Source organism: Aquarana catesbeiana, linkage group LG01, assembly GCF_042186555.1.
Source record: "Aquarana catesbeiana isolate 2022-GZ linkage group LG01, ASM4218655v1, whole genome shotgun sequence".
NCBI classification, from domain to species: domain Eukaryota; kingdom Metazoa; phylum Chordata; class Amphibia; order Anura; family Ranidae; genus Aquarana; species Aquarana catesbeiana.
Window position 1 is genome coordinate 33,994,743 of NC_133324.1, and position 13,103 is coordinate 34,007,845.

At 40.7% G+C, this 13,103-nt stretch overlaps 1 protein-coding gene across 1 annotated transcript; it reads left to right on the top strand.

Annotated features, from left to right (window-relative positions):
* Positions 1–297: 297 nt before the first annotated feature.
* LOC141139520 (vomeronasal type-2 receptor 26-like) lies at positions 298–10,123 on the top strand. The gene is made up of 3 exons (XM_073625781.1): positions 298–518; positions 8,522–8,670; positions 9,216–10,123. The coding sequence occupies exons 1-3, from the start codon at positions 298–300 to the stop codon at positions 10,121–10,123; spliced, it is 1,278 nt and encodes a 425-aa protein (XP_073481882.1).
* The last annotated feature ends 2,980 nt before the right edge of the window (positions 10,124–13,103 follow it).

The following is a 13,103-nucleotide window of genomic DNA, read 5'->3' on the forward strand; positions in this document are numbered from 1 at the left end:
TCAGACCGCGTGCAAAGGCAATTACAGCAACTCCTTTTAAAGCAAGATGATATGGAGAATAGGCTGAGAAGATGTAATATACGCCTGATAGGCCTGCCGGAAGGGTCTGAGGGTAAGGACACTTCCACTTTTTTGGAACAACTACTGATCAATACTTATGGAAGAGAATTTTTTTCCTCCATGTTTGCGGTGGAGCGGGCACATCGCATGACAGCAAGACCCCCTCCACAAGGAGCTCCTCCCCGCACGTTCATAGCTAAACTCCTTTACTATAAGGATCGGGACACTGCTTTGAGAATGGCAAGAGAGAAGGGCAATATCCCAGTTGGGAATGTTAAGGTGGCCATTTTCCCAGAATTCTCGGCAGAGGTACAGCACCGTCGTCAGAGCTTTGCGGAGGCCAAACGTAAGCAAAGAAATCTGCAATACAAATACTCCATGCTTTTCCCAGCCCGTCTTAGAGTGGAGCATGAAGGGCGAGCGGTTTTCTTCGAGGACCCAGAGGAAGTGATCTCTTGGTTGGAATGACGAGTTAACCCTCAACAAGCTGATTGATTAAGTCCCAATGATAACGAGCCTGAGACCAGGAAATGTCTCCAACCAGTACAAGTTCAAAGCACAAATCCTGATTATTTACAGCACAAGAGTCAAATTACCCTCCGGGGCTCCGGAGTGAGAAAAAGTCCTACAGCCAACATGCATCGTGCAGCGAGACTTTACCCCACACAGTTCTGGGAAGCAGCACCATGTACATTGGAACTTTATCCGGAACTTAATAGTTGCACCTAAATGGAAACAAGAAGATCGAGAGACCGTACTGCATGCTCTACAAGTGATATGGTTGATACTTCTTATTTTATTTAGTGTCCGGAGACTGAACCAAGTGTTCTACATTACACTGCTCACAAAGAAGTTAGAATGTTTCCCAGATAACAACCAGTTCAGGGATTATGCCCGCACAAGTTTGGGTCAGTGTAGGGCAGGGAGGGGGGAGGGGGTTCAAATGTTTTTGGTTCGGTTAAATTTGAATGTGCATACTTATAATAGAAAACAGGTTATGTTACGTGTACCAGATCTACGGGAATGTACATATGTGCCATATCACAGGTGTTTGAGTCAGATATCTCTGAAAGTTAAAATTCTGTGTGCCTTATACAGAAATAGCAAATTGCTTTATATAAATGCTTTATTAATGGTTAAAAAGTTTGGCCTATGGCATCTTTGAAATTTCTAACATGGAATGTGAGGGGCCTGCGTGAGAAATTTAAGCACGCAGCAGTCTTCGCATTCCTGAAGAAGCAACATGCTGATATAATAGCACTAGTGGAAACACATATTGAGGGAAGTGTTCAGATGGCGCTCCACAGGCCTTGGGTTGGATGGGCGTACCACTCTACCCACACATCACACTCCAGGGGAGTTTCTGTATTAATAGCTAAATCAGTACATTTTGAAATATGCAAACTAACTACTGACCCGAATGGCCGTTATGTATTTATTCATGCCAAAGTATATGGAGAGCCCTTGCTTATAATGGCTTTTTATATACCACCTCCATTTAATGTATCCATGGTCAAGGAAGGTATATCATATATGACCCGTCACCCAAATATAGCAGCGGTCTGGCTAGGGGATTTTAATGTTACTTTGAACCCGGCTCTAGACAGGCTACAGTTGACATCAACGGCTTCCAGTGCTCCCACCGAGACTAGGTTCTCTAAGCTTATCTCCGCCTTCCATCTGATAGATACATGGAGACATAAATTTCCACTGGTTAAGTCATATTCATGCTTCTCGTCATCTCGGGGCTCTATGTCCTGTATAGACCTTATATTTATCTCCCGCAGATTGACCCCAAGATTATCGGAGGTAATGTTTTGCCCTAGAGTACTGTCGGACCATAGTCCTTATTGGATTACATTAAGTATTCCAGTGGCAAAACCACCACGAGCATGGCGCCTGAATCCATTCTGGCTATCTCTTCTACCAGAAGATGACGAGCTTATAGACAAATGGAAATTGTACTTTATCGAAAATGATGAGTCAGCATCACTAACTGCAAGTCTGAGGACTCTTTGAAGCTATTTGCTAGGCATACATTGATAACGGCGATTAATAAAATCAAGATGGACTCTTCTAGTGCCCTCGGCAAGGCGCTGGAGGACTTGTCCTCTGCAGAAAGAGAGTATGCCGACACCCCGACATCAGTAAATGTAGACCAACTTAAACTACAGACTAGAGTGGTTAATCAGCTACAGCACCACAAAGCCAAACAAAAAATATTTTTTTCTAAACAGAAAATGTTTGAACATGGGGAAAAGGCAGGCAAGTTACTTGCATACCTGGTACACAGCAAAGATAGATCTCCAGTGGTTATCACATTACATGGTCCAGGAGGACAAAAAGTCACAGACCCACCCACAGTAACCTCAATGTTTAGGGACTTCTTCGCAGACTTATACACAATGACAGCCCCCACTGAGACCCATCATATGTCTCTTTTTCTTGAAAAGGTGTCATTCCCACAGCTAACAGAAGAACAAGTAGAACTATTTAGACAAAATATCAACTGCCATAGCTAGCTTCGCTAGGTCCAAATCCCCTGGTTCAGATGGACTTCCAATAGAGTTCTATTCCCAATTCAGTGAAATACTAACCCCGAAACTATTAAAATTGTATAATTATTTATTTGAAACTGGGACCTTACCTCCATCTATGACAGAGGCTACAATAGTCCTCATCCCTAAACCCGGTAAAGATCTAGGTTTTCCAGAATCTTATCGGCCGACATCACTCCTACAGGTCGATATCAAAATACTTGCCAAAGTTCTATCGATTAGGTTCAATCAGGTAATATTAACATTAATACACACAGACCAGGCTGGTTTCATGCCTGGACGCAACACCTCATTTAATTTTAGGAAACTATACATTAACCTACAAGCTACACACAAGGAAGTTGGTACACGGGTTGTTGTGACCTTAGACACAGCGAAAGCCTTTGACTCGGTAGAGTGGAGGTATCTCTGGAGATGCTTGGAGGGCTATGGATTTGGCCCAAAATTTATTAAATGGGTCCAACTTCTATACCAGGCACCCAGGGCTAGGGTGGTGGCTAATGGATGGTCGTCTCAGTTATTCAACCTCAGTAGAGGCACGAGACAGGGTTGCCCCCTATTCCCACTACTATATGCCCTGGCGGCAGAACCACTGGCAATATCCATCTGAGCAAACCCAGAGATCAGGGGACTTAAAATGGGCTCTCTGACTGAAAAAATTAGTATGTATGTAGATGACATGCTATTGTACCTGGCAGACTCAGGCCCATCATTATTACAATGCACTCCACACGATAGAACATTTGGAATATTTTCAAGTCTAAAAATTAATTGGGACAAATCCCAAATTTTACCAATTGATAGTTTTCCACCCCCAGAATCCCAAACCAGGCTCCCACTTCAGAGAGTAGATGTCATCAAATATCTGGGGATTTATATAACCAGATCCCCTGCAGACTACATATCTCTGAATATAACTCCTCTCATTTCCCTAGTTAAAAATAAAATACGGGTCTGGTCCAAATTACCAGGAGTCTGGGGTCGTATAAATTTAATCAAAATGATTCTACTACCCAAAATACTCTATGTTTTATGGCACACCCCTGTTTATTTACCCTTAAAACATTGTGAATCCCTAGAGTCCCTCTTAAAGACATTTGTGTGGGGTAATAATAGGCATAAATTGGCATGGCAAGCCCTTAAAAATCCGACTGATCTAGGCGGCACTGCTCTACCCGATTTTAACCTATACTACATTGCAGCACAGCTATCACAGTTTTTCCATCTAGACAAAACCGACAGTGAGAGATTTCTAGCGCTCATATGTCCTAAATGGGTGCAGTACACCAAAGACCCGATATATGCAATACCGACAGACATGGGAGGGATGGAACTAGGAGATAGAAGACACACCATACTATACCATTACAGGAAAATATGGAATTTAGCAGCCTCTAGACTTGACATCTCACAGTTTAACGACTATACGCCGTTATGGCATAACAAAAATCTTCAGGAGTTTAATAAAATACAGGACACATCTATATGGTCCACACAAGGAATATTCTACCTGCATCATATATTAAAAGATGGACAACTTAAAACCTTTGACTTACTTAAAGAAGAATTTACAATACAAGACCAGATGTTCTTTAGATTCTTACAAATCCGTCACGCAATACAATCACAATTTCCTGACTCCTGCCCTAGTCCTGCACCTAATGTACTCATCGCCATAATTAAGAGCACAGACTCTCAAAAATTGATCTCGGCATTATATAACTTGCTCTTAACCCCTGTAGCTGCTAAAATAGCATATGGCCTTAAACCAAGATGGGAGAGGGAGGTGGGACCGGTGGAGGATGAGAAGTGGGGGGGAAGCATTGGAGGCCTGTAAAACTGTATCCCCTAAACTCTCAGATCGTTTGACGCAGCTCTATATTCTCCATAGGGCATATCTCACGCCCCTCAGGGTGGCAAGATACAAGCACACACAAACCACCACATGTCAGATGTGCGGGAGAGAGACAGACACCTTTTTCTACCTTATATGGGCATGCCCTAAGATAAATGGCTTCTGGGAACAAATTGTGGCATTTCTACATGACACAATGGGTTCACCTTTAGCCCTAGACCCTGAACAGTGCCTCTGGGGTATAGTACCAGACTCAACCGACAAATACACTAAAACCTTTTTATACAAAACACTCTTTGCAGCAAGAAAGGTTATAGCCAAAAAGTGGATGAGACAAGAGGCCCCCAAAGTAGTGGAATGGAAGGCGGAGATAAACAATACATTACCATACAAGAAATGTATATATATTAATAGAGGTTGCCCAGCAAAGCACAACAAGATCTGGGATAGATGGCTTCAGGAATCTTTTACCTGTGTCTAATATCATTGCATGATAGTAAAGTGATAAAATGGGTATAAGTATGGATGGACAGTATAACAAAACCAAATATGTACACCCTGAATGTCAAGATACGCCTGATATGTTTGAACTTAATGTTATATGTTTATTTCAATGATAACAATTGCAATACTATTATAGTGTCAACATGACAACGTAACCTTTTATTTTTTCTTTTTGTATGCACTAAATATTCAGTAAAACCTTGTTTGATAAAAAAAAAAAAGAAAAAAGACCAATCAATGTCTGGCAGAGTCTATTCTACTAAAGAAGGTTCTATTCATTTGACTCAAGCCATAATCAAAAGATGTAGGAGAGGATTTTGGATGAAGAATTGTAAACATACATGAAGACAAAAGGGCCACAAAAGCATATATAAAGGCCTTGATGTTAAAATGAAGATACAGGAAATGTGCTGCAAAGTTCACAGCAAAACATAGGATGTCAGTAAAAGACCAGTAGAGATGGCTTAAAGTATAACTAACGGCAAAACTTTTTTTTTGGATAGAGTGGAGAGGGTTTAGAATGCTTGTCAGTTTTTATTACTGTCTGTGCCCCGTTTAGGGAGATTCCTCCTCTCTATTCGTCCTGTTTACCATTATCATTGAAGTGAAAGTAATAGAAAATCCCACATTTTTGGGTTGTCCCCAGAAAAGTAATAGAGGTGGGATTTTCCAATGTGGACACTGGTTCTGATGACACGGGGTTCCCCAAGGAATTCATTTAATTTGCAGCGATTTTCTTTCAATTACTGTTTGGCTATGAGGCAGGAAGTGAAGGGAAATCTCCACAATGGGACACAGATGGCAAAAAGAAAATATGACAGGGGATAAAACCCTCCCTTACTCAACTCAAAATGAAAAAAAAAAGTTTTGCCTATTCTACTTTAAGAGTAACTTAACAACTGTTCCTAAAGTTTTCAAATGGTCACAATGACCACAGAGCCCTATTCTATGAATTAATGTAATAAAGGACAGTATAATAGAACATGAAATGCTATTTCAAAAAATAAAACGTATCACTACCAAAACTTTTCCCCCTCTGTGAAGCATGGTGGAGGTAATATTTTGGTTCGGGGCTTCTTTCCTGTCTCTGGCCCAAATATGATGATGAAAGCATTTGACCAACAACACCGGAATCCCCATCAACTTGTTGACAATTTAAAACAAGCTGTCACACATTTATCATCTAGTGGTGGTAGTGACACTACCACTAATTCTGTATGTGGTGGTGGTGGGAGGGGGGCAATGTTTCCAGGGATGGAGAGACTGAGCTATTGTAGACAGAATTGGCAAGATCAGGGCAGCATAGGGATAAGCTTTGGTAATAAAAGGTATTCGGTTGCAGAGTAGATAAGAGAAGGGCCAAAGTGGTGAAGATGTCTATGGGTTTGCTGGTAGTAGGGATGCAGGGGTGTACAGGACACCAGGAATGTGTCATGGATAACAGGCATTTTCCTCCAGTATTTGAGTTGTGGTTCTTTTAAAATGGACACTTTGAAGACATTGCTGAGTACTCAGGGGTTCTCATCCATGTTGGGTGAAATGTTCCAGGGTAGTATGGCTAGAGTGGACTGATGTCCTTCACTCTCTGGATTGATAAGTCCTATTTGGGTTATAAAAGTGGTCTGTTGCATTGTATATAAGAGAAGGGCTAAAGTGGTGAATATTTCTGCAGGTTTGCTTCTAGGAGGGGGATAAAGATATGGTGAGTAATGCCGCGTACACACGAGTGGATTTCTCGTTGGAAAAAGATATGACGGCTTTTCTGACGGGATTCAGCTCAAGTTTGCCTTGCATACACACAGTCACGCAAAAGTTTGCTGAAATTAAGACCGTCAAAAATGTGGTGACGTACAACACTACGATGAGCCGAGAAAATTACATTCAATGCTTCAAAATGTTTTTTCGAGCATGCGTAGAGATTTTGCACGTTGAAATTGCCACAGATGATCGCATTTTCAGATAGGAACTTTTTCCGACCGAAAAATTGAGAGCATGCTCTCAATCTTTTGCTGGCTGGAATTCCACCAGCAGAAGACCGATGGAGCATACACACGGTCGCATTTTCCGTCGAAAAACTCTCATCTGTATGTTGCGGGCCGAAATTCCGATCGTGTGTACGTGGCATTAGAAACTGATAAGATTATGACCAGAGAGAGGTAAATGGGTGTTTGGGAAGTTGCATGGAGTGCAGAAGTGTGTGTCTATTGCGTTAGTCCAGAGGAAGAGGCCAGGTTGAGGAGTTGGGAGGTAGCTGGAGTATAAACATTATTAGGGATGTTAAAGCCACCAAGAATAATATTGGGCATTTCAAAGAAAAGAAAATAAGGTAGTCGGGCAACTCATCGAGGAAGAGTGACACAAGTCCAAAAGGAAGATAAATCACAGTGCAGAGAACCTGGAGAAAAGAGAGCAATACAGTGAGGTTCAAACGAGGAGAGGGATAGAGAGGGAGGTGCAGGAAGGACTTGAAAAGTGTTTTATGGGAAGAGAAGGTGAAGGACATTGTAGCCATATTAGTGCACTTGCAACAATGCAGTTGAGTACATTTGTTTTTTTGTTTTTTTTGCACAACAGTTACATTTTCAAGCTTTTGGGGGAATCCCTCCCTTCTTTCAATATCCAAGCAGTACAGAGGAGCGGTACATTCAGATCATTACCTTTTCTTCATACTGAATTATTATTCACAGTTTAAAGTTTAAAGGTTTAAAGGTTTTCATTTCCTGAGTATTTTTAAAAAAAGAACCAAAACTTCCAGGTCTTCCATAGAATGGTCTGGTTGTGGGAAATGATGTTCCACAGCTGCACAGTGATCCTATTCTTTATGTTCTTTTATTGTGTCTATAAAGATTAATTCTGTTTTTGTAACTTCTGTCCTGTCTCACCAATATATGTTCCATGCTTGCACTTGCTGCATTGAATGAAGAACATCCCATTACTGGAGGCCAAGCTGTATGATCCTGTGATACTGAAGGTTCCTTTTTGTTTGTGTGACAATGTTTAATACATTTATGTAGATGCACAGTTTGCAGCATTTATTGTTGCAAGGTTTTGTTCCCTTTTTGAGTCCCTGTCCTCAGAATGAAGCTTCCTGCTGATTAATTGTTGTCTGAGGTTGGTAGTTGCCTGAAGGTCAGCACTGGGGGTTGTTTGAATATTCCTTTCAGGGTTCTGTCATCTGTTATGATGGGTTTCATCCTTTTCATTTTCTCTCTCATCCCTTCTAGTGCTGGATTGTATGTGGTTATTAGAGGAACAAGGCTATTTGTTTTCTCCTCTTTGTATTGTAGGAAAAGTTCTCTTTGGGTTTCTAAGGCAGCATTTATACTGCCTTAGAAAGTTTTGTTGCTGTAACCTCATGAAAGGATTCTGCTAGTACTCCTAGATGTCTATTTCTGTCTTCGGAGTATATTCTGTGGTATCCATACTAATGAAGGGCCACCTTCTGGAATGGTTCATGTGTTTCCACCAAGGTATGCATGCTACATCATTGTACACACCAGAAGCTTGGCTATACTATTATATCTGTAGTTTTGCTCTTGAATAGTTCACATCACTCTATATTGCCTCAGGTCCCAAGGGGTCAATGCTCCGAGGAATGTCTTCCAGGGTTCAGAAAATCCGTAAGAGAAGGATATCACTTATGTTGTTATAATTGTGCTCCATGTTCAGAAGGAGAAGTATCAAATCATTCTGGTAAGCTTTATTTTTTTTTCAAATATAAAATCTGATATTGGATTAGAAAACAAAAATGTTTAAAGTCACTTAAAGTGATTCTGTAACCACTTTACACTTTGCAGGCTGAACACTGTATGAAATTAATGATTACTGATGGTACCTTTCTGATGTTTTTTGGGGAAAAATTGCTACACTTTCATTTTCGGCACGTGCCGAAAATGTAACACTCCCATTGGTTGTGCTCTCAACCAAACTGTCAAACCATCCAATGGCTGGTGTCATAACTGATCTCATGTGCAGCATCATTGCAGTTGTAGATTAAACAGAGACAAAGATGGCAGCTTCCTTGGGTGAAAACGATAGGGGGGGTTTACTTACACTTTAAGCAAGCAACAGGATACTGCCTCCTCCTGCTGTCTGTCTGAGAAAGCCTCCAACAGTTTTGCACTTATCAAAAAGTAATGGTCTGGAAAATGATTACACTGAAGAGGGCAAAACTGTCAAATAGTTGCATTCTTGGTATACTATGCTTAATGCTATTTTCACTTATTTTTACTCTACAGACAGTGAACTCTGCAAGAAGTGTCCTGAAAATGAATGGCCTAACAAAGCTAAAAATATTTGTATTGACAAGGTCAATGAGTATTTATCATATGAGGAGGATATTCTAGTTTTACTTTTTTCTATAACTTCAGTCATATTTGCTACAACATCTCTCTTTATACTTGGACTATTTGTTTGGTTTCGGAGCACTCCCATAGTCAGAGCCAATAACCGGAACCTCAGCTTCATTCTGCTCCTCTCCCTCATACTGAGCTTCCTTTCTGTATTCCTATTCCTTGGCCGTCCTGTGGATATAACCTGTATGCTGCAACAAGTCACCTTTGGAGTTCCGTTCACCATCTCAGCATCTTCTATCCTAGCCAAAACTATCATGGTCTTCATTGCTTTTAGAGCCACCAGACCTGGAAGCTCTTATAGAAAATGGGTGGGAGTCAAACTTCCCAATACAGTCATGTTATTCTGCTCATCCATTCAGGTTATGAATTGCATTCTTTGGTTGTCCATCTCTCCACCATTTCAGGAGTATAACATGGACTCCTATCCTGGGAAGATCATCATTCAGTGTAATGAAGGGTCAGTTATCGGGTTCTACCCTATGTTGGGTTATATGGGGTTTCTGGCAGCTGTGAGTTTTGTTCTGGCTTTCATGGTGAGGACATTACCAGACAGTTTTAATGAGGCCAAGTACATCACCTTCAGCATGCTGGTGTTCTGCAGTGTCTGGATTGCCATGATCCCAGCCTATCTGAGCACTAGAGGCAAATACATGGTGGCTGTAGAGATATTCGCCATATTGACCTCCAGTGCTGCAATATTATTGTGTATGTTTTCTCCAAAACTCTACATTTTACTTTTCAAATCTGAACTGAATACGAAGAAAATAATGCTGGGGAAAAGAATGTTGTAAATGTAACAAATTGATTCAATGTATAATGCTGTAGACCAAATTAAACATATTCAGCCATATTGTTAAATCATCATCATCATCATTATGATTATTTTGTGTATATTACCTGCCTTCTGTCTGCCTATTGTACATAAGTGGATGAAAGGTGGATGTTACAGGGTGGGAAACTATATCACAGCTTAATTTTTTTATGGCTATTACATGCTCCCTAGAATGCACAAGCAACGTAATGTCGCTGCACTGTCCATTGGACGGTGGCGATCACGAAAGTATGCACATGATCATTTAAAGCATCACACAATGTAACCAACACCCTCAGTTAGGAGCTTGCTACCACTTTGCACAAGGGATGATGTTGCGCTATAAATTGAGTATTGTATTGAGTATTGAGTAAATACAATAACATGTGAAACTGAGTGCTAAATAAAGTGAAAAAATAGTGTAACAAAACGTCCAATAAATGTGTGTATTACATGTAGCATACACACAACCAGAGTGGCTGGTGTCTCTTCTTTCAGTTCAGAAAACACACAACCAAAAATGAGTGGATTCTTTCTTCTGTGCAGTGACACCTCTGTGCTCGATGGCCTCTCACCTTACAGCTGTGGATTAACAGCATAAACAGACATAATTGCCGGGCCTCCCATGGCTAAGGTGGACAACTTGGTGGGTCTTGTGACTGTAAAATTCCCAAGCGGTTACTCTTAGCTCCCTCTGGGTAATGGTATTCCTAGATGGGGTCCCTCCACAGGGTGGATATTCCTGAATCTTCTATATAGATAATGTGGACTGGGGTGCCCGCAGGTGACTCCAATGTCATATGTATGAAAGAAAAGGGTACCCAAATAGTGTAGTAACGTTTTAAAATTTTAATCAATAAAAATAGCTGGGTATTACTCACATTAAAACAGCAAAACAGTAGCCAAAACCCCACGAGTGGTGAGCTCGTACTCCCATGTCTTTTCCGGTGTGCCTGTCAGAACCAGTCCCAACGCGTATTGTCGTGGTCACGTGACTTCATCAGGGGGTGGTGGACTAGCACACCGGATGTCCTTAAATACACAAATTGGAACTCATGTATGGTGGCCATTTCCCTTGGCTACTATAGAGATGTGTTGCGGCGGCCATTTTCCTAGGGATTTTCTATTTGTATGCCCCCTAGCATACACAAGCAAAGTACCGTGACTGCATTGTCCATTGGATGGTGTCAATCACAAAAATTTGTGGTGCTAACTAAAGTGCAGAAATGAATCAATATGTATATAAATACTAAATAGAACCGTTCACACACCTGACAAGTAAGAGTGTAGAAGAGAATAGGCAAGTGCAAGTGGAAATAAAAATAACAAATCTTCTCTACTCTTCTCTAGATCACTGGTAAAGTGCATCAATGCCACAGATTCCAAACAGCAATCTAAAATAACATCCAGTGTGTATACAAGGTGCATCAAGTGAAAAAATATATATGACAATCCTAGTCTAATGATATAATGACATACATAAAAAAAAAAGAAATGTGAAAAATAAAAATTTCTGAATAAATCAATTGTTCTCCTGCAGTGTAAAAGGTGAAATTCAAAAAAAGTCCAACTTAATTAATTATTATTATTATTATTATTATAATACATGAATTATATAGCACTTTACATAAGGTCAGACAGTACAATTACAATATAATTCAATACAGGAGGAATCAGAGGGCCCTGCTCATAATAGCTTAAACTCTAAGAGGATGGGTCAAGAGATTCAAAAGGTAATAAATGTACAGTTGTTAGGTGAGGGTGAAGTTTTCAGGGATCATCTGAAAGTGTACAGAGTAGATGATAATCGGACAGATTGGGGTAGAGAGTTGCAAAGGATAGGAGAGGCTCTGGGGAAATCCTGGAAGTGAGTATGAGGATGAGGCAACAAGGAAACTAGAGAGAGCAGGGGGTCTTGGAAGGAATTAAGAGAACAATTTAGTTGGTATTTTGAGACTAGGTTAGTGATGTTGCTTGGGGCTGAGTTGTGGATGCTTTGTAAGTTATTGTTAGTATCTTGAATATAATTTGTTGGGTGAGTGGCAGCCAGGGGAGGGATCAGCAGAGAGGGGTAGCAGACGCTGAGTGGTTCGAAGGGTGGATGAGTCTGGCAGCAGCATTCATGATGGACTGAAGGGGGATAGCCTATTTAAAGGTAAGCCAATAAGGAGGGAGTTGCAGTAGTCAAGGCGAGAGATGACCAGCAAGTGAATTAGAAGCTCTGTGGTGTCATTGGTTAGGAAGGGGATGTCTTGGAGATGTTGCAGAGGTTGAGTTGGCAAGCTATGGATAGTGATTGGATGTGTGGTTGAAAGGAGAGTTCAGAGTCCAGGATTACATCTAGGACCTTGGCATGGGGGATGGGTTGATAGTTGAGCCGTTGCTTTTGACAGTGAAATCAGGGGAAGAGACACGAGGGGGAGGAAATTTTACAAGCTCAGTTTTAGATAGATTGAGTTTGAGGAAGTGGTGTGGCATCCATGCTTATATGTTTGTTAGCAAGTTGGTGAAAAGTGAGGAGACTGATGGAGTGAGCTGAGGGATAGAGAGATAGATTTGGGTGTCATGAGCGTAGAAGTGGTATTTAAAGCCACGGGAGGCAATCAACTGATCCAGGGAGGAGGTATAGATTAAGAAAAGGAGAGGTCCAAGGAATTTTACCCCTCTACAGTATATGTAGGCAATTGTTTTCTTTAAAATAAAATAAAAAGTGTAGCGCTATAAGCCCAAGAGTAAAGTAATAAATGTGTCAAAACCTAATATATTATATAAACATATAGGTCAAACCATCAATCAATAAGTGCATATGGACAATATATAAAAAATCTATCACCACCCTAAATAGCAATAAATATAAATTGCCCCATAGAGTAACACTGTGTTGTGTATCAAAACAATGCAAAGTGAAGAAAAACAAATTGGAAAATCTTAATCATCAAATGTAAGCATTAATAGAGTAT